Source organism: Boleophthalmus pectinirostris, unplaced genomic scaffold (genome assembly GCF_026225935.1).
Source record: "Boleophthalmus pectinirostris isolate CB_2022bp ecotype Guang Dong unplaced genomic scaffold, ASM2622593v1 HiC_scaffold_13, whole genome shotgun sequence".
NCBI lineage: Eukaryota > Metazoa > Chordata > Actinopteri > Gobiiformes > Gobiidae > Boleophthalmus > Boleophthalmus pectinirostris.
This window is the reverse complement of record NW_026571036.1, coordinates 862,406-884,698: the sequence shown is the minus strand read 5'-3', so window position 1 is coordinate 884,698 and position 22,293 is coordinate 862,406. Positions and strand designations below refer to the sequence as shown.

The following is a 22,293-nucleotide window of genomic DNA, read 5'->3' as shown; positions in this document are numbered from 1 at the left end:
TGGTGTTGTGGTCCTGGTGGTGGTGTGGTCCTGGTGTTGTGGTCCTGGTGTTGTGGTCCTGGTGGTGTTGTGGTCCTGGTGTTGTGGTCCTGGTGTTGTGTCCTGGTCCTGGTCTGGTCATGTTCTTCATGTTCTTGTTCTTCATGTTCTTCTTCATGTTCTTCATGTTCCTTATGTTCTTCAGTTCTTCTTCATGTTCTTCTTCATGTTCTTCTTCATGTTCTTCATGTTCTTCTTCATGTTCCTCATGTTCTTCTTCATGTTCTTCATGTTCTTCTTCATGTTCTTCATGTTCTTCTTCATGTTCTTCATGTTCCTCATGTTCTTCTTCATGTTCTTCATGTTCTTCATGTTCTTCTTCATGTTCTTCATGTTCTTTCTCATCTTCTTCTTTATGTTCTTCATGTTCTTCTTCATGTTCTTCATGTTCTTCTTCATGTTCTTCATGTTCTTTCTCATGTTCTTCTTTATGTTCTTCATGTTCTTCTTCATGTTCTTCTTCATGTTCTTCATGTTCTTCTTCATGTTCTTCTTCATGTTCTTCTTCATGTTCCTCATGTTCTTCTTCATGTTCTTCATGTTCTTCTTCATGTTCTTCATGTTCTTCTTCATGTTCTTCATGTTCTTCTTCATGTTCTTCATGTTCCTCATGTTCTTCTTCATGTTCTTCATGTTCTTCTTCATGTTCTTCTTCATGTTCTTCATGTTCTTCATGTTCTTCTTCATGTTCCTCATGTTCTTCTTCATGTTCTTCATGTTCTTCTTCATGTTCTTCATGTTCTTCATGTTCTTCATGTTCTTCTTCATGTTCTTCATGTTCTTCTTTCATGTTCTCATGTTCTTCTTCATGTTCTTCATGTTCTTCTTCATGTTCTTCATGTTTCTTCTTTCATGTTCTTCTGTTCTTCATGTTCTTCATGTTCTTCATGTTCCTCATGTTCTTCTTCATGTTCTTCATGTTCTTCTTCATGTTCTTCTTCATGTTTTTCTTCATGTTCCTCATGTTCTTCTTCATGTTCTTTATGTTCTTCTTCATGTTCTTCATGTTCCTCATGTTCTTCTTCATGTTCTTTATGTTCTTCATGTTCCTCATGTTCTTCTTCATGTTCTTCTTCATGTTCTTCATGTTCTTCTTCATGTTCTTCATGTTCTTCTTCATGTTCTTCATGTTCTTCTTCATGTTCTTCTCATGTTCTTCTTCATGTTCTTCTTCATGTTCTTCATGTTCCTTCATGTTCTTCTTCATGTTCTTCTTCATGTTCTTCATGTTCTTCTTCATGTTCTTCATGTTCTTCTTCATGTTCTTCATGTTCTTCTTCATGTTCTTCATGTTCTTCTTCATGTTCTTCATGTTCTTCTTCATGTTCTTCATGTTCTTCATGTTCTTCTTCATGTTCCTCATGTTCTTCTTCATGTTCTTCATGTTCTTCTTCATGTTCCTCATGTTCTTCTTCATGTTCTCGTTGTTCTTGTTCTCCTGCAGTCCGTGGATCGCCTGGAGATGGCGCTGTCGCTCACTCAGACCCTGGCTCTTCTTCACTGCGTGCTGAACCCGCTGCTGTACGGCTTTAACAGCGCCTCCTTCAGGACGCGCTTCTGCGGCGTCCTGCACAAGCTCCAGCGACAGAGACGCCTGTCCTCCACCAGCCAATCAGAGCGCAGCACGCACACTACACGCTCTGACCAATCACACGCAGGTCTGACCTTTCACCTTTGACCTTTGACAGTTTAAAGGAGACGTGTTCTGCTCGTGAAGGTCGTCGCTCCAGAGTGAAGGTCGGGGCCGATTCAGACTTGAGAAGAACACAAGAACTTTGTTCTTGCACCTGGAGCTCTTCTTGGTCCAGCTCCTGTCGTTCACTTCTTCTTCTTGTTCTCGACGCCTCAGCTGAACATTTTAGACTCCGACCAAAATCAGTGAAGAAAAGTCTGGAGTAAATCTCCAGGACAAGTTTGACCAAAGGGAACGAGGCAGAACAAAGTCTGAAATGTCAAAGCCCAAACCAACTTTGTTCTTGTTCTTCTCACCTCAAGAACCAGAGCAAAGTTCTTCTGAGTCTGAATGGACCTTCAGCTGGACGTCTCCAGTTTGACACATGTTTGTTTGGATCAGAGACGCAGGTTTGATGCTGTTTGTTCTCGGTTCTTCATTCTCTTCAATTTCAACTCTTTTCTCTGAATCTGCGTCGTTCATTTGGTCCCTGAGCGTCGACTCCTTCACATGTTTGTATTTTCTCTCCGTTTCCTCCAACTCTGACTCAAAACCATCCTTTTTTTTTTGTTCCGCACCGACGAGGAAACAGATAAACCACAAACACATGAAGAACCAATCAGAGCCAAGACGTGGAACAGAACTGAAGAAATGAAGAACAAAGTTTTGTTCAGCTGAGGCGTCGAGAACAAGAACAAGAACAACAGGAGCTGGAGCAACAAAAGACGACATTTAGTTGGTCGAGCTCTGGGAGCAAGAACCAAACTCTTCTGAAGTCTGAACAGGCCTTGAGGGTTTGGCTGTAAACACAAAAATGTAGGAGCTGATTTGGTCGGAGCAGCGAGAATCGACAGACGTCACTGTGGGTTTAGACGCTGGAGCTCGTGTCCACAGAACCAAGAGTCAAAACTCTCTGTGTGCAGAAACATCTCCTTTAAAACCAGAGAACATGAATACACCACCCCTGACCCCTGACCCCAACCCTGACCCTGACCCCAACCCTGACCCCAACCCTGACCTCTGACCCCAACCCTGACCCCAACCCTGACCCCAACCCTGACCCAACCCTGACCCCAACCCTGACCCCAACCCTGACCTCTGACCCGCGTCTGTGTTTGAACAGAGAACCTCCCTTAGCCCCGCCCCCTCCTCCCTGTGACATCACCACACCACCACCTGCTCCCTCAGAACTTCAGGAGGTCTTCAGGACTTCAGGAGGACTTCAGGACTTCAGGTCTTCAGGAGGTCTTCAGGATCTCCTGTCTCTGTTTCTCCTTAAAACCTCCATGAAACATTGAGTTGTGTTTAATCTGATAAAGAAATCAGATCTAAATCAGAACTAAACCAGGTCTAAACCAGGACTAAACCAGAACTAAACCAGGACTAAACCAGGACTAAACTAAACCAGAACTAAACCAGGTCTAAACCAGCACTAAACCAGAACTAAACCAGAACTAAACCAGGACTAAACCAGGACTAAACCAGGACTAAACCAGTTCTTCCGCCGATTAAAAATGGTCACAGATTGTGTAAAAATCAAACTTTTAAATTTCTATTTTGTCAGATTTTATTTTATGATTAAAATTTTTCATCTCTTCTTTTCTCTCAAAGATTTATAGAAACCAAAAACGACATGCAAACAAATAAATAAACGAATTTGTATGAATAAATGTGCATTTGTAAATATATTTTGGAAATGTGAAAATAAATCTGCTTGACTTTGTTTGTGGAATCTGCTTTTGTGGATCCTCGTTTTGTTTTTTCTCTCCGTGACGTCGTTTTGAGACGTTTCTCCAACACGACGAGATTCACAAATAAATGTGAACGCAGCTCCACGGATCGACCAGCAGAGGGCAGAGCGCAGCAGACGCAGCACTTTTCCTGACTCCGTCTGACGCACAAATGTGTTTTTTGTTTGTAGTTTTTCTTGTTTGTAGTTTTTTCTTCTCACAGTGAGCTGAGCGTCGGGGAGGAGACTGAGGAAGTTTCCATCAAGAGCCCAGTGACAAGATGAACCCGCCCCCTAGCCCCGCCCCCCGCACAGCCCAGCCCCCGCCCCCACTGCACAACCCCGCCTCTAGCCCCGCCCCCACTGCGCCTCAGGACCGTTTGTTGTTTTGAAAATGTGATATTTGTTTTACTTTCGTTTCTTTCGCTCTCAGACTGTGGCACAGGCCGTTCTGCGAGGGGAGGGCTGTGTGTGTGTGTGTCTGTGTGTGTGTGTGTGTGTGTGTCTGTGTGTGTGTGTGTGTGTGTGTGTGTGTGTGTGTGTGTGTGTGTGTGCTGTGTGTGTGTGTGTGTGTGTGCTGTGTGTGTGTGTGTGTGTGTGCTGTGTGTGTGTGTGTGTGTGTGTGTGTGTGTGTGTGTGTGTGTGTGCTGTGTGTGTGTGTGCTGTGTCTGTGTGTGTGTGTGTGTGTGTGTCTGTGTGTGTGTGTCTGTGTGTGTGTGTGTGTGTCTGTGTGTGTGTGTGTGTGCTGTGTGTGTGTGTGTGTGTGTGTGTCTGTGTGTGTGTGTGTGTGTGTGTGTGTGTGTGTGTCTGTGTGTGTGTGTGTGTGTGTGTGTCTGTGTGTGTCTGTGTGTGTGTGTGTGTGTGTGTGTGTGTGTGTGTCTGTGTGTGTGTGTGTGTCTGTGTGTGTGTGTGTGTGTGTCTGTGTGTGTGTGTGTGTGTGTGTGTGTGTCTGTGTGTGTGTGTGTGTGTGTGCTGTGTGTGTGTGTGTGTGTGTGTGTGTGTGTCTGTGTGTGTGTGTCTGTGTGTGTGTGTGTGTGTGTGTAGGAATAAATAAACAGTGTTGGGAAGTTTACTTTTAAAATGTAATCCCCTACAGATTACAGATTACACTCCCCAAAATGTAGTTTGTAACAGAATCCATTAAATTACTTAAAGTGAGTAATGTAATCTGATTACTTTGGATTACTTGATTTGTTGTAGAGAAACAAAGACGAGGAAATCTTCACATAAGAAGTTTTGTCTGATAAAAGAAAATAAAAAGTCCAGATTTTCCTTAACTGTATTAAAATCCTGGTTTAGTCATTTTTACTTTCTTTCTTAGACGCTGAAGTTCACCAAATATTTCTGTTTTTCCAGAATCACAAGTTGAAAACCTGACGCTGGAGAATCACTTCTGTGCTCACTGTCTCCTGTCACGTTTCTCACCGCAGCACACTTCACACTTCACACACTTCACACTTCACACTTCACACTTCACACTTCACACTTCTGTCTTTTTGACGTCGACGATTTGTTTTTTAGCGTCGCTTCTGTGCAGCGTTTAATGATCATTATGAAACACGACACTGACAGATCTTTACACGTGGTTAAATGTTTTTTGTTATCAAAGATTCAATAAATATGCCTTTGAAAGATAAAGATCCCGGTTTAGTCCAGGTTTAGTTCTGGTTCAGTCTTGGTTCCTGGTGTAGTCCTTTGTTTGGCTGTGATCCTCAGATGGACCTGGTCTTGTCCCTGAATCAGACTCTGGACCCAATAAATTTGTCTTTGAAACATAAAATATTATCTTGACTTGGACTTTGAGCACAGGGAGCCAAAGGGAGCCACAGGGAGCCACAGGGAGCCACAGGGAGCCACAGGGAACTCGAACAGTCTCCAGGAAAACAGCCACGTGACCTCCTCAGGCTTTGGAGTTTACAAAAAATAGTTGTTCTGCATTTTAAAACTGAAAACTAAGCAAATCAGACGATAAGGAAAAGGATTATGCTGAATTTTTATGCCAATCAGTTGTAAAGGTGTAGTTTTCAGTTGTACATTTGTAGTTTTTCAGTTGTACATTTGTAGTTTTTCAGTTGTACATTTGTAGTTTTACACTTGGACATTTGTAGTTTTACACTTGGACATTTGTAGTTTTCAGTTGTACATTTGTAGTTTTACACTTGTACATTTGTAGTTTTACACTTGGACATTTGTAGTTTTACACTTTTACATTTGTAGTTTTACACTTTTACATTTGCAGTTTTTCAGTTGTACATTTGTAGTTTTTCAGTTGTACATTTGTAGTTTTACACTTGTACATTTGTAGTTTTACACTTGTACATTTGTAGTTTTACACTTGTACATTTGTAGTTTTACACTTGTACATTTGTAGTTTTTCAGTTGTACATTTGTAGTTTTACACTTGTACACTTGTACATTTGTAGTTTTTTACACTTTTACATTTGTAGTTTTACACTTGTACATTTGTAGTTTTTTCAGTTGTACATTTGTAGTTTTTACACTTTGTACATTTGTAGTTTTACACTTGTACATTTGTAGTTTTACAGTTGTACATTTGTAGTTTTACACTTGTACATTTGTAGTTTTACACTTGTACATTTGTAGTTTTTACATTTGTACATTTTGTAGTTTTTACACTTGTACATTTGTAGTTTTTTCAGTTTGTACATTGTAGTTTTTTACATTTGTAGTTCATTTGTAGTTTTACACTTGTACATTTGTAGTTTTACACTTGTACATTTGTAGTTTACACTTGTAGTTTTACACTTGTACATTTGTAGTTTTACACTTGTACATTTGTACATTTGTAGTTTTATACTTGTACATTTGTAGTTTTAACTTGTACATTGTTTGTACATTTGTAGTTTTACACTTGTACATTTGTAGTTTTACACTTGTACATTTGTACATTTGTAGTTTTACAGTTGTACATTTGTAGTTTTACACTTGTACATTTGTAGTTTTACATTTGTAGTTTTCAGTTGTACATTTGTAGTTTTACTGTTGTACATTTGTAGTTTTTCACTTGTACATTTGTAGTTTTACACTTGTACATTTGTAGTTTTACACTTGTACATTTGTAGTTTTACACTTGTACATTTGTAGTTTTACACTTGTACATTTGTAGTTTACATTTGTAGTTTTACAGTTTGTACATTTGTAGTTTTACACTTTGTAGTTTTGTAGTACATTTGTAGTTTTACACTTGTACATTTTGTAGTACATTTGTAGTTTTACACTTGTACATTTGTAGTTTTACTTGTACATTTGTAGTTTTACAGTTGTACATTTGTAGTTTTTCAGTTGTACATTTGTAGTTTTACACTTGTACATTTGTAGTTTTACACTTGTACATTTGTAGTTTTACACTTGTACATTTGTAGTTTTTCAGTTGTACATTTGTAGTTTTACACTTGTACATTTGTAGTTTTACACTTGTACATTTGTAGTTTTACATTTGTAGTTTTACACTTGTACATTTGTAGTTTTACACTTGTACATTTGTAGTTTTACACTTGTACATTTGTAGTTTTACTGTTGTACATTTGTAGTTTTATACTTGTACATTTGTAGTTTTCAGTTGTACATTTGATTTGTTCATGTTTAAAATCTTGTGAATCAGTCGTGTATTTGTGATGTCACCGTGTGGGTGTGAGAGGAAACAAACGTCTACAGCTTCACTCGACTCCTGAACGCCACAAGGTGAGCTCCTCTTTTACTCTGCTCTGAACCAGGACTGAACCAGGACTAAAACCAGGACTAAACCAGGTCTAAAGCAGGACTGAACCAAGTCTGAACCAGATCTAGTCTAGACTGGATTTAGACCAGCCTTCAGTCCTGGTTCAATCCTGATTTAGTCCTGATTCAGAACTGTTTCAGTTTTGGTTTAGTCCTAGTTTAATCCTGGTTTAGTCCTGTTTCAGTCCTGGTTTAGAACTGGTTTAGTCCTGGTTTAGTCCTGTTTCAGACCTGGTTTAGTCCTGGTTTAGTCCTGTTTCAGACCTGGTTTAGTCCTGGTTTAGTCCTGTTTCAGACCTGGTTTAGTCAGTCCTGGTTCAGTCCTGGTTCAGTCCTTGTTGTCTGTGATCCTCAGATGTCCTCCCTGGACCTGGCCTTGTTCCTGAACCAGACTCTGGACCCTCTGGACTCTCTGGACCCTCTGGAGGACTACGGGGAGGAAGTGGACTACTCAGACTATTACAACGGCACGTGGGAGGGTTTGTGTGACACCGTCCAGAACCGGAGCCTGGTCCTGGTCCTGGGTCCGTACGTCCACTCTGTGATCTGTGTCCTGGGTCTGATCGGGAACTGCCTCATGCTCGTCCCCCTGTACTGCGCCCCCAAACCCTCCATCACCCAGGTACCCCACCCCCCATCACCCAGGTACCCCACCCTCCATCACCCAGATACCCCACCCCCCATCACCCTCCATCACCCAGGTACCCAAACCCCCCATCACCCCAGGTACCCACCCTCCATCACCCCAGGTACCCCACCCCATCACCCAGGTACCCCACCCTCCATCACCCAGGTACCCCACCCTCCATCACCCAGGTACCCCACCCTCCATCACCCAGGTACCCCACCCCCATCACCCCCATCCCCAGGTCCCCATCACCCTCACCCCAGGTACCCCACCCTCCATCACCCAGGTACCCCACCCTCCATGTGTGCATGTCTGTCATTTCTGCTCGTGCTCGTTCCCTTTGTGGTTCTGGGTCCGTTTGTTCCGGATCAGATCTCGTCTTTATTCACACCTGAAGTCCGGACTTTGAGTGGAACCGGACTCAGGTGTGGATCTGCCTCTGGTCTAGTCTGGTCCTCACTGCTCCTGTCTTTTGTCTTGCAGGTGCTGCTCCTGCACTTGGCCCTGGCAGATCTGGTTATAGTCCTGGTCTTGCCGGGTTTGGTGGTGATGGAACTGGGGGGGTGGTCAGACGGGGGGGCGGGGTGTAAGATGTTGAGGGGCGGGTACAGCATGAGTTTCTACGGCGCCGCCCTGCTGCTGGCGGCGGTGAGCGCGGACCGATACGCGGCCGTCGTGCACGCGCGCAGACGGCTCAGTGCGAGCTCACAGGCGCCACGCCACCTCGTGTGCGCCCTCGTGTGGTTCTGTGCAGTACTGCTCAGTCTGCCCAACTTCATCTTCTACGAGAGCTACGTGCCCAAGCACCACGAGGTGATGGAGCTGGAGGCTCTGAACCAGACCTCGGACCAGGTGAGATCTGCTGAAGTAAAGTTTGTTCCACCTCTAACCCCTCCCCCTCTGACTCCTCCCCCTCTGACTCCTCCCCCTCTGACCCCTCCCCCTCTGACTCCTCCCCCTCTGATGATGTGTGTTCTCTCTCCTCAGCCCTCCTACTACTCTGGCCCCGCCCCCATGGTGTGCGACCTGCGGCTGCCTGACATCATGAGTTCGTACTCGGTTATGTTTTCGGTGCTGCAGATCACGTTGGGGTTTGTGGTTCCGCTCATCGTCATGGGCTTATTCATCGCGGTGACGCTGCTGAAGGGGCGGGGCCTGAGCGGCAAGGGGCGGGGCTTCAGGAGAGAGCTCGCCGTTCCTCTTCAGGAGAAAGCACCAAGGGGCGGAGCTTCAGGAGACAGCGTCCGCCTGGTCCTGATGGTGGCGCTGGTGTTCATCTTATGCCACGCCCCCTTCAACGTTGTGCTGCTGATCCACACGCTGCAGAAGTTCAAACCCAGCGACTGTGAGGTGAGAAGTGAAACACTGTGACTCCTGATTTATGTTTTTTTTTTGGTTTTTAGTTTTATTTATTTAAAAGGGACAATACATATTCATGAACATCAACTTGTAAATACACCAGAATTAACCCGAAGGTTCTTTTCATCTGTCGTCCTGCAGCTCAGAGACACAGACATAAAACATAAAATATAAAACATTAAATATAAAACATAAAACGCGTCACAACAGACAAACACACAAACATGACACACAACAGTGACATTCACACAGGAGCAGAACATTAGTGTCACAGATCTGGTTTCTCTTCGTTTCAGATTAGTTTTAAATGTTCTGAATGTGGTGGAGTCTTTTCTTGCAGCTCAGATGTTGTTCCAGATTTCTGTTTCCTTTGACTGAAAACACCTGTTGACTGAGAGTTGTGCGTCTCTAGGGTTTTGCACAGTCGTCTCTGGTCGAGGTTCTTGTTCCTCGACCACTAGAGCTGGACTTGGTCTTCATGAACTCACCCAGAGCTGCTGGAGCGAGTCCAGTTAAGCCTTTGTAGACTGAGCAGACAGAGAGATTATACTTCTGTAGTATGAGACAATGATGAAACGATAAAGATTTCCTCTCAAACATCTTTAATGCTTTTTAAAAAAAGTGATTCTATTATTTTGAAGGTTGTCGTGTTTGTCAGTGAACAGTCAGTGATGCAGGTTCAATATGAGAGAGAATCCTGCTGTGGAGAAACATTTTAGCTGCATTTTCTGGCGATGATGCCATAATTTGCCTAAAATTGTGAATATTAAAATGAACAATTTTTGATATGTTTTTTAAAAGTTAAAGTGGAGTCCAAGGTAACACCAAGATACTTAAATTCATCTACAAACTGGAGTCCCTCACCCCTCAGCAACACATTTAAACAAGACTTTGATGGTTATTTTAGTGTCAGTAAGAGACTGGACTTGGTCAGACACTTGTCTCCACAGGTGATTCTCGCTGATGTGAACTTCTCTGAAGTTTCTATGACAGATTTTGCTTTTGTAAAAATGACGGCATCATCAGCAGACAGCACAATGTTAAGGTCCGTACAAACATTCAGCAGATCATTAATGTATAATGAAAATAAAATTGGTCCAAGTATGGAGCCTTGTGGTACTCCAGCCTTGCAATCGACATATGGGGATTTGATACGGCTGACGGACACACAATGGGTTCGATTTGCCAAGTTTGATTTTATCCAAATTACAGCCTGCTCAGAGAGATTAAATTTTGTTAACCTAGTTAATCATTTTTGGTGGTCAACCGTATCAAAAGGAGAATGTACCAACAAAAGGGTTAGCATCGAAAGAAAATTTAACTTTTTTAAGAAAAAAATTTATAGCCGTTTCAGTTGAATAATTTGCACGGAAACCAAACTGCACAGCCTGCAGTGGGGTGTAACCCATATTTAAGTGATCAATTCATTGTTTAGTGACCAATTTTTCAATTATTTTAGATATAATAGGCAATATGCCTATGCCCATGTTTCTGCAGCTTCACAGGGAGAGACGCTCTGCTCACCGTCCCACTGATGTGGTCCTGGTGTTGTTGTGGTTCTGGTGTTGTGGTTCTGGTGTTGTTGTGGTTCTGGTGTTGTGGTTCTGGTGTTGTGGTCCTGGTGGTGTTGTGGTTCTGGTGGTGGTGTGGTCCTGCTGGTGTTGTGGTCCTGGTGTTGTGGTCCTGGTGGTGGTGTGGTGGTGGTCCTGGTGGTGGTTGTGGTCCTGGTGGTGGTGGTGGTGGTGTGGTCCTGGTGGTGTGTGGTCCTGGTGTTGTGGTCCTGGTGGTGGTTGTGGTGTCCTGGTGGTGGTGGTCCTGGTGTGTGGTGTGGTCTGGTGGTGTTGTCCTGGTGGTGTTGGTGGTGGTGGTCCTGGTGTTGTGGTCCTGGTGGTGGTGTGGTCCTGGTGGTGGTGTGGTCCTGGTGGTGATGTGGTCCTGGTGGTGTTGTGGTCCTGGTGGTGGTGTGGTCCTGGTGGTGTTGTGGTCCTGGTGGTGTTGCGGTCCTGGTGGTGTTGCGGTCCTGGTGTTGTGGTCCTGGTGTTGTGCTCCTGGTGGTGTTGTGGTCCTGGTGTTGGGGTCCTGGTGGTGTGGTCCTGGTGGTGGTGTGGTCCTGGTGGTGTGTGTGGTGGTGTTGTGGTCCTGGTGGTGATGTGGTCCTGGTGGTGTGTGGTCCTGGTGGTGGTCCTGGTGTTGTCCTGGTGTGTGTGGTCCTGGTGTTGTGGTCCCTGGTGGTGTGGGTCCTGGTGGTGTTGTGGTCCTGGTGTGGTCCCTGGTGGTGTGGTGTTGTGGTCCTGGTGGTGTTGTGGTCCTGGTGGTGTTGTGGTCCTGGTGGTGTGTGGTCCTGGTGGTGGTGTGGTCCTGGTGGTGGTGTGGTCCTGGTGGTGGTGTGGTCCTGGTGGTGTTGTGGTCCTGGTGGTGTGTGGTCCTGGTGGTGTTGTGGTCCTGGTGTTGTGGTGGTGGTGGTCCTGGTGTGTGTGTCCTGGTGTTGTGGTCCTGGTGGTGGTGTGGTCCTGGTGGTGGTCCTGGTGGTGGTGTGGTCCTGGTGGTGTTGTGGTCCTGGTGGTGTTGTGGTCCTGGTGGTGTTGTGGTCCTGGTGTTGTGGTCCTGGTGGTGGTCTGTGGTGGTCCTGGTGGTGGTTGTGGTGGTCCTGGTGGTGTTGTGGTCCTGGTGTTGTGGTCCTGGTGGTGGTCCTGGTGGTGTGTGGTGGTCCTGGTGGTTTGTGGTCCTGGTGGTTGGTGGTGGTCCTGGTGTTGTGGTCCTGGTCCTGGTGGTGTTGTGGTCCTGGTGTTGTGGTCCTGGTGGTGGTGGTGGTGTCCTGGTGTTGTGGTGGTGTTGTGGTCCTGGTGGTGTGGGTCCTGGTGGTGTGTGGTCCTGGTGGTGGTCTGGTGGTGGTCTGGTGGTGTTGTGGTCCTGGTGGTGTTGTGGTCCTGGTGTTGTGGTCCTGGTGGTGTTGTGGTCCTGGTGGTGTTGTGGTCCTGGTGTTGTGGTCCTGGTGTTGTGGTCCTGGTGGTGTTGTGGTCCTGGTGTTGTGGTGTGGTCCTGGTGGTGGTGTGGTCCTGGTGGTGTTGGTTGGTCCTGGTGTTGTGGTCCTGGTGGTGTTGTGGTCCTGGTGGTGGTGTGGTCCTGGTGGTGTTGTGGTCCTGGTGTGTGTCCTGGTGTGTGGTCCTGTGGTGTTGTGGTCCTGGTGGTGGTGGTGTGTGTGGTCCTGGTGGTGTTGTGGTCCTGGTGTGTTGTGGTCCTGGTGGTGTTGTGGTCCTGGTGTGTGTGGTCCTGGTGGTGTTGTGGTCCTGGTTTGTGTCCTGGTGTGTGTGGTGGGTTGTGGTCCTGGTGGTGGTGTGGTCCTGGTGGTGTTGTGGTCCTGGTGGTGTGTGGTCCTGTGGTGTGTGTCCTGGTGTTGTGGTCCTGGTGGTGGTGTCCTGTGGTGTGTGGTCCTGGTGTGTGTGTGTCCTGGTGGTGTGGTGTGGTGGTCCTGGTGTGTTGTGGTCCTGGTGGTGTTGTGGTCCTGGGTGGTGTGGTGGTGTGGTCCTGGTGGTGTGGTGTGTGGTCCTGGTGGTCCTGGTGGTGTTGTGGTCCTGGTGGTGTGTTGTGGTCCTGGTGGTGTTGTGGTCCTGGTGGTGGTGTGGTCCTGGTGGTGTGGGTCCTGGTGTTGTGGTCCTGGTGGTTGTGTCCTGGTGGTTGGTGTTGTGGTCCTGTGGTGGGTCCTGGTGGTGTTGTGGTCCTGGTGTGTGTGTGGTCCTGGTGGTTGTGGTCCTGGTGGTGTTGTGGTCCTGGTGTTGTGGTCCTGGTGGTGTTGTGGTCCTGGTGGTGTTGTGGTCCTGGTGGTGTCCTGGTGGTGGTGGTCCTGGTGGTGTGCCCTGGTGGTGTTGTGGTCCTGGTGTTGTGGTCCTGGTGGTGTGGTCCTGGTGGTGTTGTGGTCCTGGTGGTGTTGTGGTCCTGGTGGTGGTTGTGGTCCTGGTGGTGTTGGGTCCTGGTGTGGTGGTGGTGTGTGTCCTGGTGTTGTGGTCCTGGTGTTGTGGTCCTGTGGTCCTGGTGGTGTTGTGGTCCTGGTGGTGGTGTGGTCCTGGTGGTGTGGTGGTGGTCCTGGTGTGTTGTGGTCCTGGTGGTGGTGGTGGTCCTGGTGGTGTTGTGGTCCTGGTGGTGTTGTGGTCCTGGTGGTGTTGTGGTCCTGGTGGTGTTGGTGGTCCTGGTGGTGGTGGTGGTCCTGGTGGTGGTGGTTGTGGTCCTGGTGGTGTTGTGGTCCTGGTGGTGGTCCTGTGGTGTCCTGGTGGTGTGTGGTCCTGGTGGTGTTGTGGTCCTGGTGTGTGTGGTCCTGGTGTTGTGGTCCTGGTGGTGGTGGTGTGTGGTCCTGGTGGTTGTTGTGGTCCTGGTGGTGTGTGGTCCTGGTGGTGTTGTGTCCTGGTGGTGTTGTGGTCCTGGTGGTGGTGGTCTGGTGGTGTGTGGTCCTGGTGGTGTTGTGGTCCTGGTGTTGTGCTCCTGTGGTGTTGTGGTCCTGGTGTTGTGGTCCTGGTGGTGTTGTGGTCCTGGTGGTGTTGTGGTCCTGGTGTTGTGGTCCTGGTGGTGTTGTGGTCCTGGTGGTGTTGTGGTCCTGGTGTTGTGGTCCTGGTGGTGTTGTGGTCCTGGTGGTGTGTGGTCCTGGTGGTGTTGTGGTCCTGGTGGTGTTGTGGTCCTGGTGTTGTGGTCCTGGTGGTGTTGTGGTCCTGGTGGTGTGGTCCTGGTGGTTGTGGTCCTGGTGTTGTGGTCCTGGTGGTGTGGTCCTGGTGTGTGTGTCCTGGTGGTGTGGTCCTGTGGTGTTGTGGTCCTGGTGGTTGTGGTCCTGGTGTGTTGTGGTCCTGGTGGTGTTGTGGTCCTGGTGGTGTTGTGGTCTGGTGGTGTTGTGGTCCTGGTGGTGTTGTGGTCCTGGTGGTGTGGTCCTGGTGGTGTGTGGTCCTGGTGTTGTGGTCCTGGTGGTGTGGTGGTGTTGTGGTCCTGGTGGTGTTGTGGTCCTGGTGGTGGTGTGGTCCTGGTGGTGTTGTGGTCCTGGTGGTGGTGTGGTCCTGGTGGTGATGTGGTCCTGGTGGTGATGTGGTCCTGGTGGTGTTGTGGTCCTGGTGGTGTTGTGGTCCTGTGTGTTGTGGTCCTGGTGTGTGTTGTGTCCTGGTGGTGTGGTCCTGGTGGTGATGTGGTCCTGGTGTTGTGGTCCTGGTGGTGTTGTGGTCCTGGTGTTGTGGTCCTGGTGTTGTGGTCCTGGTGGTGGTGTGGTCCTGGTGGTGTTGTGGTCCTGGTGTTGTGGTCCTGGTGGTGTTGTGGTCCTGGTGTTGTGGTCCTGGTGTTGTGGTCCTGGTGTTGTGGTCCACATCAGTGGGATCATGAGCAGAGCGTCTCTCACTGTGAAGCTGCAGAGACTCAACTTGGACTTTAAGTGAACGTGATGAGACACTTTTAAATCTTAATAAAAAAGGAAAAAATTGAATTTCTACAACTTATATAAACACATAAATATAAAAACTGTGACTTCTTAAGAACAATTTAGTTTAAAATTCATATAAGTTGTAAAAATCTGAGCTATATTTGGTACTTTTTTGGTTTAAAGACTTGAAATGACTTGAAGCTCAAAGCAGACGACTTGGACTAGACTTGGACTAGACTTGGACTTGACTTGGACTAGACTTGGACTAGACTTGGACTTGACTTGGACTTGATTTGGACTTGACTTGGACTTGACTTGGACTAGACTTGGACTAGACTTGGACTTGACTTGGACTTGATTTGGACTTGACTTGGACTAGACTTGGACTTGACTTGGACTTGATTTGGACTTGACTTGGACTTGACTTGGACTTGACTTGGACGTGAGACTTGCAAAACAATGACTTGGTCCCACCTCTGCTTCATGACATCACAAGGTGGAACAGAGTGTTTGGAGCTTTGCAGATGTAACAGACTCATGATAAAGAGTCACTCAAACAAACACAAGTCCAGCTCTGAGTGGAACCAGGGACAGAAGAACACAGAACAGTAGAACTTTAGAACAGTAGAACTTTAGAACAGTAGAACAGTAGAACTTTAGAACGTGGCTGAAGTTTTCCAGCTCAGTCTGTGCTGCAGGAGCTTTAAGACACTGTTCATGTTCTTCTTCATGTTCTTGTTCATGTTCTTCCTCATGTTCTTCTTCATGTTCCTCATGTTCTTCATGTTCTTCTTCATGTTCTTCTTCATGTTCTTGTTGTTCTTCTTCATGTTCTTCTTCATGTTCTTCATGTTCTTCTTCATGTTCTTCTTCATGTTCTTCCGCATGTTCTTCTTCATGTTCCTCATTTTCTTCTTCATGTTCTTCTTCATGTTCTTCATGTTCTTCTTCATGTTCTTCATGTTCTTCTTCATGTTCTTCTTCATGTTCTTCATGTTCTTCTTCATGTTCTTCATGTTCTTCTTCATGTTCTTCTTCTTCATGTTCTTCTTCTTCTTTCATGTTCTTCATGTTCTTCTTCTTCATGTTCTTCATGTTCATGTTCTTCTTTCTTCATGTTCTTCTCATGTTCCTCATGTTCTTCTTCATGTTCTTCATGTTCTTCTTCATGTTCTTCATGTTCTTTCTCATGTTCTTCTTTATGTTCTTCATGTTCTTCTTCATGTTCTTCATGTTCTTCTTCATGTTCTTCATGTTCTTCTTCATGTTCTCATGTTCTTCTTTATGTTCTTCATGTTCTTCATGTTCTTCATGTTCTTCATGTTCTTCTTCATGTTCCTCATGTTCTTCATGTTCTTCTTCATGTTCTTCATGTTCTTCTTCATGTTCTTCATGTTCTTCTTCATGTTCTTCATGTTCTTCTTCATGTTCTTCATGTTCCTCATGTTCTTCTTCATGTTCCTCATGTTCTTCATGTTCTTCATGTTCCTCATGTTCTTCATGTTCTTCATGTTCTTCTTCATGTTCTTCTTCATGTTCTCATGTTCTTCTTCATGTTCTTCATGTTCTTCTTCATGCTCTTCTTCATGTTCCTCATGTTCTTCTTCATGTTCTTCATGTTCTTCTTCATGTTCTTCATGTTTTTCTTCATGTTCCTCATGTTCTTCTTCATGTTCTTCATGTTTTTCTTCATGTTCCTCATGTTCTTCTTCATGTTCTTCATGTTCTTCTTCATGTTCTTCTTCATGTTCCTCATGTTCTTCTTCATGTTCTTCATGTTCTTCTTCATGCTCTTCTTCATGTTCCTCATGTTCTTCTTCATGTTCTTCATGTTCTTCTTCATGTTCTTCTTCATGTTTTTCTTCATGTTCCTCATGTTCTTCTTCATGTTCTTCATGTTTTTCTTCATGTTCCTCATGTTCTTCTTCATGTTCTTCATGTTCTTCTTCATGTTCTTCATGTTCTTCTTCATGTTCTTCTTCATGTTCCTCATGTTCTTCTTCATGTTCCTCATGTTCTTCTTCATGTTCCTCATGTTCTTTCTCATGCTCTTCTTCATGTTCTTCATGTTCTTCTTCATGTTCCTCATGTTCTTCTTCATGTTCTTCATGTTCTTCATGTTCTTCTTCATGTTCCTCATGTTCTTCTTCATGTTCTTCATGTTCTTCTTCATGTTCCTCATGTTCTTCTTCATGTTCTTCATGTTCTTCTTCATGTTCTTCATGTTCTTCTTCATGTTCCTCATGTTCTTCTTCATGTTCTTCATGTTTTCTTCATGTTCCTCATGTTCTTCTTCATGTTCTTTATGTTCTTCATGTTCTTCATGTTCTTCATGTTCCTCATGTTCTTCTTCATGTTCCTCATGTTCTTCTTCATGTTCCTCATGTTCTTCTTCATGTTCCTCATGTTCTTTCATGCTTCTTCTTCATGTTCTTCATGTTCTTCTTCATGTTCCTCATGTTCTTCATGTTCTTCTTCATGTTCTTCATGTTCTTCTTCATGTTCTTCATGTTCTTCTTCATGTTCTTCATGTTCTTCTTCATGTTCTTCATGTTCATGTTCTTCATGTTCTTCATGTTCTTCATGTTCTTCATGTTCTCATGTTCTTCTTCATGTTCTTCATGTTCTTCTTGTTCTTCATGTTCCTCATGTTCTTCATGTTCTTCATGTTCTTCATGTTCTTCTTCATGTTCTTCATGTTCTTCATGTTCCTCATGTTCTTCTTCATGTTCTTCTTCATGTTCTTCTTCATGTTCCTCATGTTCTTCTTCATGTTCTTCATGTTCTTCTTCATGTTCCTCATGTTCTTCTTCATGTTCTTCATGTTCTTCTTCATGTTCTTCATGTTCTTCTTCATGTTCTTCATGTTCCTCTTCATGTTCTTCATGTTTTTCTTCATGTTCCTCATGTTCTTCTTCATGTTCTTCATGTTCTTCTTCATGTTCTTCATGTTCTTTCATGTTCTTCTTCATGTTCTTCATGTTCTTCTTCATGTTCCTCATGTTCTTCATGTTCTTCTTCATGTTCTTCATGTTCTTCTTCATGTTCTTCATGTTCTTCTTCATGTTCTTCATGTTCCTCATGTTCTTCTTCATGTTCTTCTTCATGTTCTTTATGTTCTTCATGTTCCTCATGTTCTTCTTCATGTTCTTCTTCATGTTCTTCATGTTCTTCTTCATGTTCCTCATGTTCTTCTTCATGTTCTTCATGTTCTTCTTCATGTTCTCTTCTTCTCATGTTCTCGTTGTTCTTGTTCTCCTGCAGTCCGTGGATCGCCTGGAGATGGCGCTGTCGCTCACTCAGACCCTGGCTCTTCTTCACTGCGTGCTGAACCCGCTGCTGTACGGCTTTAACAGCGCCTCCTTCAGGACGCGCTTCTGCGGCGTCCTGCACAAGCTCCAGCGACAGAGACGCCTGTCCTCCACCAGCCAATCAGAGCGCAGCACGCACTACACGCTCTGACCAATCACACGCAGGTCTGACCTTTCACCTTTGACCTTTGACAGTTTAAAGGAGACGTGTTCTGCTCGTGAAGGTCGTCGCTCCAGAGTGAAGGTCGGGGCCGATTCAGACTTGAGAAGAACACAAGAACTTTGTTCTTGCACCTGGAGCTCTTCTTGGTCCAGCTCCTGTCGTTCACTTCTTCTTCTTGTTCTCGACGCCTCAGCTGAACATTTTAGACTCCGACCAAAATCAGTGAAGAAAAGTCTGGAGTAAATCTCCAGGACAAGTTTGACCAAAGGGAACGAGGCAGAACAAAGTCTGAAATGTCAAAGCCCAAACCAACTTTGTTCTTGTTCTTCTCACCTCAAGAACCAGAGCAAAGTTCTTCTGAGTCTGAATGGACCTTCAGCTGGACGTCTCCAGTTTGACACATGTTTGTTTGGATCAGAGACGCAGGTTTTGATGCTGTTTGTTCTCGGTCGGTTCTTCATTCTCTTCAATTTCAACTCTTTTCTCTGAATCTGCGTCGTTCATTTGGTCCCTGAGCGTCGACTCCTTCACATGTTTGTATTTTCTCTCTGTTTCCTCCAACTCTGACTCAAAACCATCCTTTTTTTTTGCTCCTCACCGACGAGGAAACAGATAAACCACAAACACATGAAGAACCAATCAGAGCCAAGACGTGGAACAGAACTGAAGAAATGAAGAACAAAGTTTTGTTCAGCTGAGGCGTCGAGAACAAGAACAAGAACAACAGGAGCTGGACCAACAAAAGACGACATTTAGTTGGTCGAGCTCTGGGAGCAAGAAACCAAACTCTTCTGAAGTCTGAACAGGCCTTGAGGGTTTGGCTGTAAACACAAAAAATGTAGGAGCTGATTTGGTCGGAGCAGCGAGAATCGACAGACGTCACTGTGGGTTTAGACGCTGGAGCTCGTGTCCACAGAACCAAGAGTCAAAACTCTCTGTGTGCAGAAACATCTCCTTTAAAACCAGAGAACATGAATACACCACCCCTGACCCCCTGACCCCAACCTGACCCCTGACCCAACCCTGACCCCCAACCCTGACCCCTGACCCAACCTGACCCCACCCTGACCCCAACCCTGACCCTGACCTCTGACCCCGCGTCTGTGTTTGAACAGAGAACCTCCCTCAGCCCCGCCCCCTCCTCCCTGTGACATCACCACACCACCACCTGCTCCCTCAGAACTTCAGGAGGTCTTCAGGTCTTCAGGAGGACTTCAGGTCTTCAGGAGGACTTCAGGTCTTCAGGAGGACTTCAGGTCTTCAGGAGGTCTTCAGGTCTTCAGGAGGACTTCAGGTCTTCAGGAGGTCTTCAGGTCTTCAGGACTTCAGTCTTCAGGATCTCTTGTCTCTGTTTCTGTTTCTGCATAAAACCTCTGAAACATTGAGTTGTGTTTAATCTGATGAAGAAACCAGAACTACCAGAACTAAACCAGAACTAAACCAGGTCTAAACCAGAACTAAACCAGAACTAAACCAGAACTAAACCAGAACTAAACCAGGTCTAAACCAGAACTAAACCAGGTCTAAACCAGAACTAAACCAGGACTAAACCAGGACTAAACCAGAATTAAACCAGTTTTTCCGCTGATTAAACTTTGTCACAGTTTGTGTAAAAATGAAACTCGTCGTTCTGTTTTGTCAGATTTTATTTTATGATTAAAACTTTGATTCCAAACTTTTTCACGGCAAAACTCCAAGCGAGCGTCTGGTTTGTCCATGCACCTCGACGACTCCGTTTTACACACAAACATTTACAAAAAAACTAAAACTCCAGTGATTTTTACAAAGTGTAAAAAATGTGACCTCAGTGTGAGATGGACCGGACGCAGCACTGCCCCCGTGTGGCCGCTCCTCACGTCCACCAAAGAAAAGACTTTTACACTATTTGTCTTTTAGAAGAAAACACAAGTTGTTTTTTTAAATAAATAAATAAATTTCCAAACGTAATTTCAGTGAAAAGTCGAGTTTTCTCCTCAGACCCACTTCAGGTTTAGTCACTTTTATTTCAAGAGCCCAGATTTTTCCTGATCTGTTCTGATGTTTCCTCACCACAAAGTTCAAACTGAAACTGAAAACGCTCTGCTCCACCTCGTGATGTCATCATGTGGTGATACAGGAAGTGCTCCACTGTGTTTTTAAACTCCACACACCTTCACCTGAATCACCTGGATCAGTTCAGTCCTGGAGTTTATTTATCGACCTCGACTGAACTAAAGAGAAACGTACCACATGATGACATCACGAGGTGGAACAGAGTGTTTGGAGCTTTGGAGCTCAAAGAAACACAACTCCAGCTCTGAGTGTGACAGAAGAACAACAGAACAACAGAACAACAGAACAACAGAACAACAGAACAGAAGAACAGAAGAACAGAAGAACAGAAGAACAGAAGAACAGAAGAACAGAAGAACAGAAGAACAGAAGAACAGTAGAACAGTAGAACAGAAGAACAGTAGAACAGTAACAGAAGAACAGAAGAACAGAAGAACAGAAAAACCTGGGTTAAAGTCTCAGGTTCAGTTTGGTAAAATAAATCATCAAATGAACAAAAACAAGTTTGGTTCAAATCCTCCAGGAGCAGCACCAGTACAACAAGTGTACTACAAGTGTACTACAAGTGTACTACAACTACAAGTGTACTACAAGTGTACTACAAGTGTACTACAAGTGTACTACAAGTGTACTACAAGTGTACTACAACTACAAGTGTACTACAAGTGTACTACAAGTGTACTACAACTGTACTACAAGTGTACTACAACTACAAGTACTACAAGTACTACAAGTGTACTACAAGTGTACTACAAGTGTACTACAAGTGTACTACAACAGTGTACTACAACTGTACTACAACTGTACTACAACTGTACTACAAGTGTACTACAAGTGTACTTACAAGTGTACTACAACTGTACTACAACTGTACTACAAGTGTACTACAAGTGTACTACAACTGTACTACAACTGTACTACAACTGTACTACAAGTACTACACTTACAAGTGTACTACAAGTGTACTACAACTGTACTACAAGTGTACTACAAGTGTACTACAAGTGTACTACAAGTGTACTACAACTGTACTACAAGTGTACACAAGTGTACTACAACTACAAGTGTACTACAACTGTACTACAAGTGTACTACAAGTGTACTACAACTGTACTACAACAACTGTACTACTACTACAAGTGTACTACAAGTGTACTACAAGTGTACTACAAGTGTACTACAACTGTACTACAAGTGTACTACAAGTGTACTACAACTGTACTACAAGTACTACAACTGTACTACAAGTGTACTACAAGTGTACTACACCAGTACTACAAGTGTACTACAAGTGACTACAGCTGTGGTACAACAACTACCGGGACAGTACTGTTCTTACTCCATTAAATACTGCAGTACATATAGTACATATAGTACACAAAAGTACATAAAGTACATAAAGTACATGTTCAAGTTCAGTCAGTTCCTCCAAAAGAAGGTTTAGAATAAAACATTCACTTCTTCTGACCAATCAGAGCACAGTGCCCCTCCCCCTGACCAATCAGAGCACAGAGCCCCTCCCCCTGACCAATCAGAGCACAGAGCCCCTCCCCCTGACCAATCAGAGTCTGTAGACATAAATAAACCCCGCCCCCTTATTGCACAGTGACATAAATATAAACATGAGTAGAAGTTGCCAGCAGGAGGCGCTCGGAGCTCAGACTCACAGATTGTCTCTGGTTCAGACGCTCTGCTCTGTCCTCGAGCGTCACAGATGGTTTGTGCGGCAGACGCTCCACTCGGCCGCTCTCGTAGATTGTTTGTTGCGGACAGAGGTCTCTCTCATCTCCGCTCTCGTAGATTGTCTGTTGTGGACAGAGGTCTCACTCCTCTCCGCTCTCGTAGATTGTTTGTTGCAGACAGAGGTCTCACTCCTCTCCGCTCTCGTAGATTGTTGTTGTCGGACAGAGGTCTCTCTCATCTCCGCTCTCGTAGATTGTCTGTTGTGGACAGAGGTCTCACTCCTCTCCGCTCTCGTAGATTGTTTGTTGCAGACAGAGGTCTCACTCGTCTCCGCTCTCGTAGATTGTTTGTTGAGGACAGAGGTCTCACTCCTCTCCGCTCTCGTAGATTGTTTGTTGCGGACAGAGGTCTCACTCGTCTCCGCTCTCGTAGATTGTTTGTTGCGGACAGAGGTCTCACTCGTCTCTGCTCTCGTAGATTGTTTGTTGCGGACAGAGGTCTCACTCGTCTCCGCTCTCGTAGATTGTCTGTTG

The 22,293-nt window shown here is 45.1% G+C and overlaps 2 protein-coding genes across 5 annotated transcripts in view; both read left to right on the top strand.

The window, feature by feature from the left end:
• The window catches only part of LOC129407610 (C-X-C chemokine receptor type 3-like), a 29,540-nt gene extending 9,824 nt beyond the window's left edge, over positions 1-19,716 (top strand). The window contains exons 7-10 of one of the 3 annotated variants that reach the window (XM_055149150.1): positions 1,484-1,697; positions 2,835-2,956; positions 19,217-19,300; positions 19,362-19,716. In XM_055149150.1, the coding sequence (XP_055005125.1) occupies positions 1,484-1,697; positions 2,835-2,848 (228 nt within the window). In that variant the 3' untranslated portion in view covers positions 2,849-2,956; positions 19,217-19,300; positions 19,362-19,716. Of the gene's footprint in view, positions 1-1,483; positions 2,724-2,834; positions 2,957-19,216; positions 19,301-19,361 lie in introns of those variants that run through there. The other 2 variants (XM_055149151.1, XM_055149149.1) reach the window with 2 other exon arrangements.
• On the top strand, positions 6,929-19,716 carry LOC110163846 (C-X-C chemokine receptor type 1-like). Of its 2 annotated transcripts, XM_055149148.1 has the most exons (7): positions 6,929-7,142; positions 7,534-7,800; positions 8,290-8,499; positions 8,530-8,658; positions 8,794-9,156; positions 17,816-18,027; positions 19,141-19,716. In XM_055149148.1, exons 2-6 carry the CDS (start codon positions 7,534-7,536, stop codon positions 18,011-18,013), a joined length of 1,167 nt encoding a protein of 388 aa, XP_055005123.1. In that variant the 5' UTR covers positions 6,929-7,142; the 3' UTR covers positions 18,014-18,027; positions 19,141-19,716. The 2 variants fall into 2 exon arrangements, with proteins under 2 accessions (XP_055005123.1, XP_055005122.1); XM_055149147.1 differs by having other exon boundaries at positions 6,930-7,142; positions 8,290-8,658.
• Positions 19,717-22,293: the final 2,577 nt, after the last annotated feature.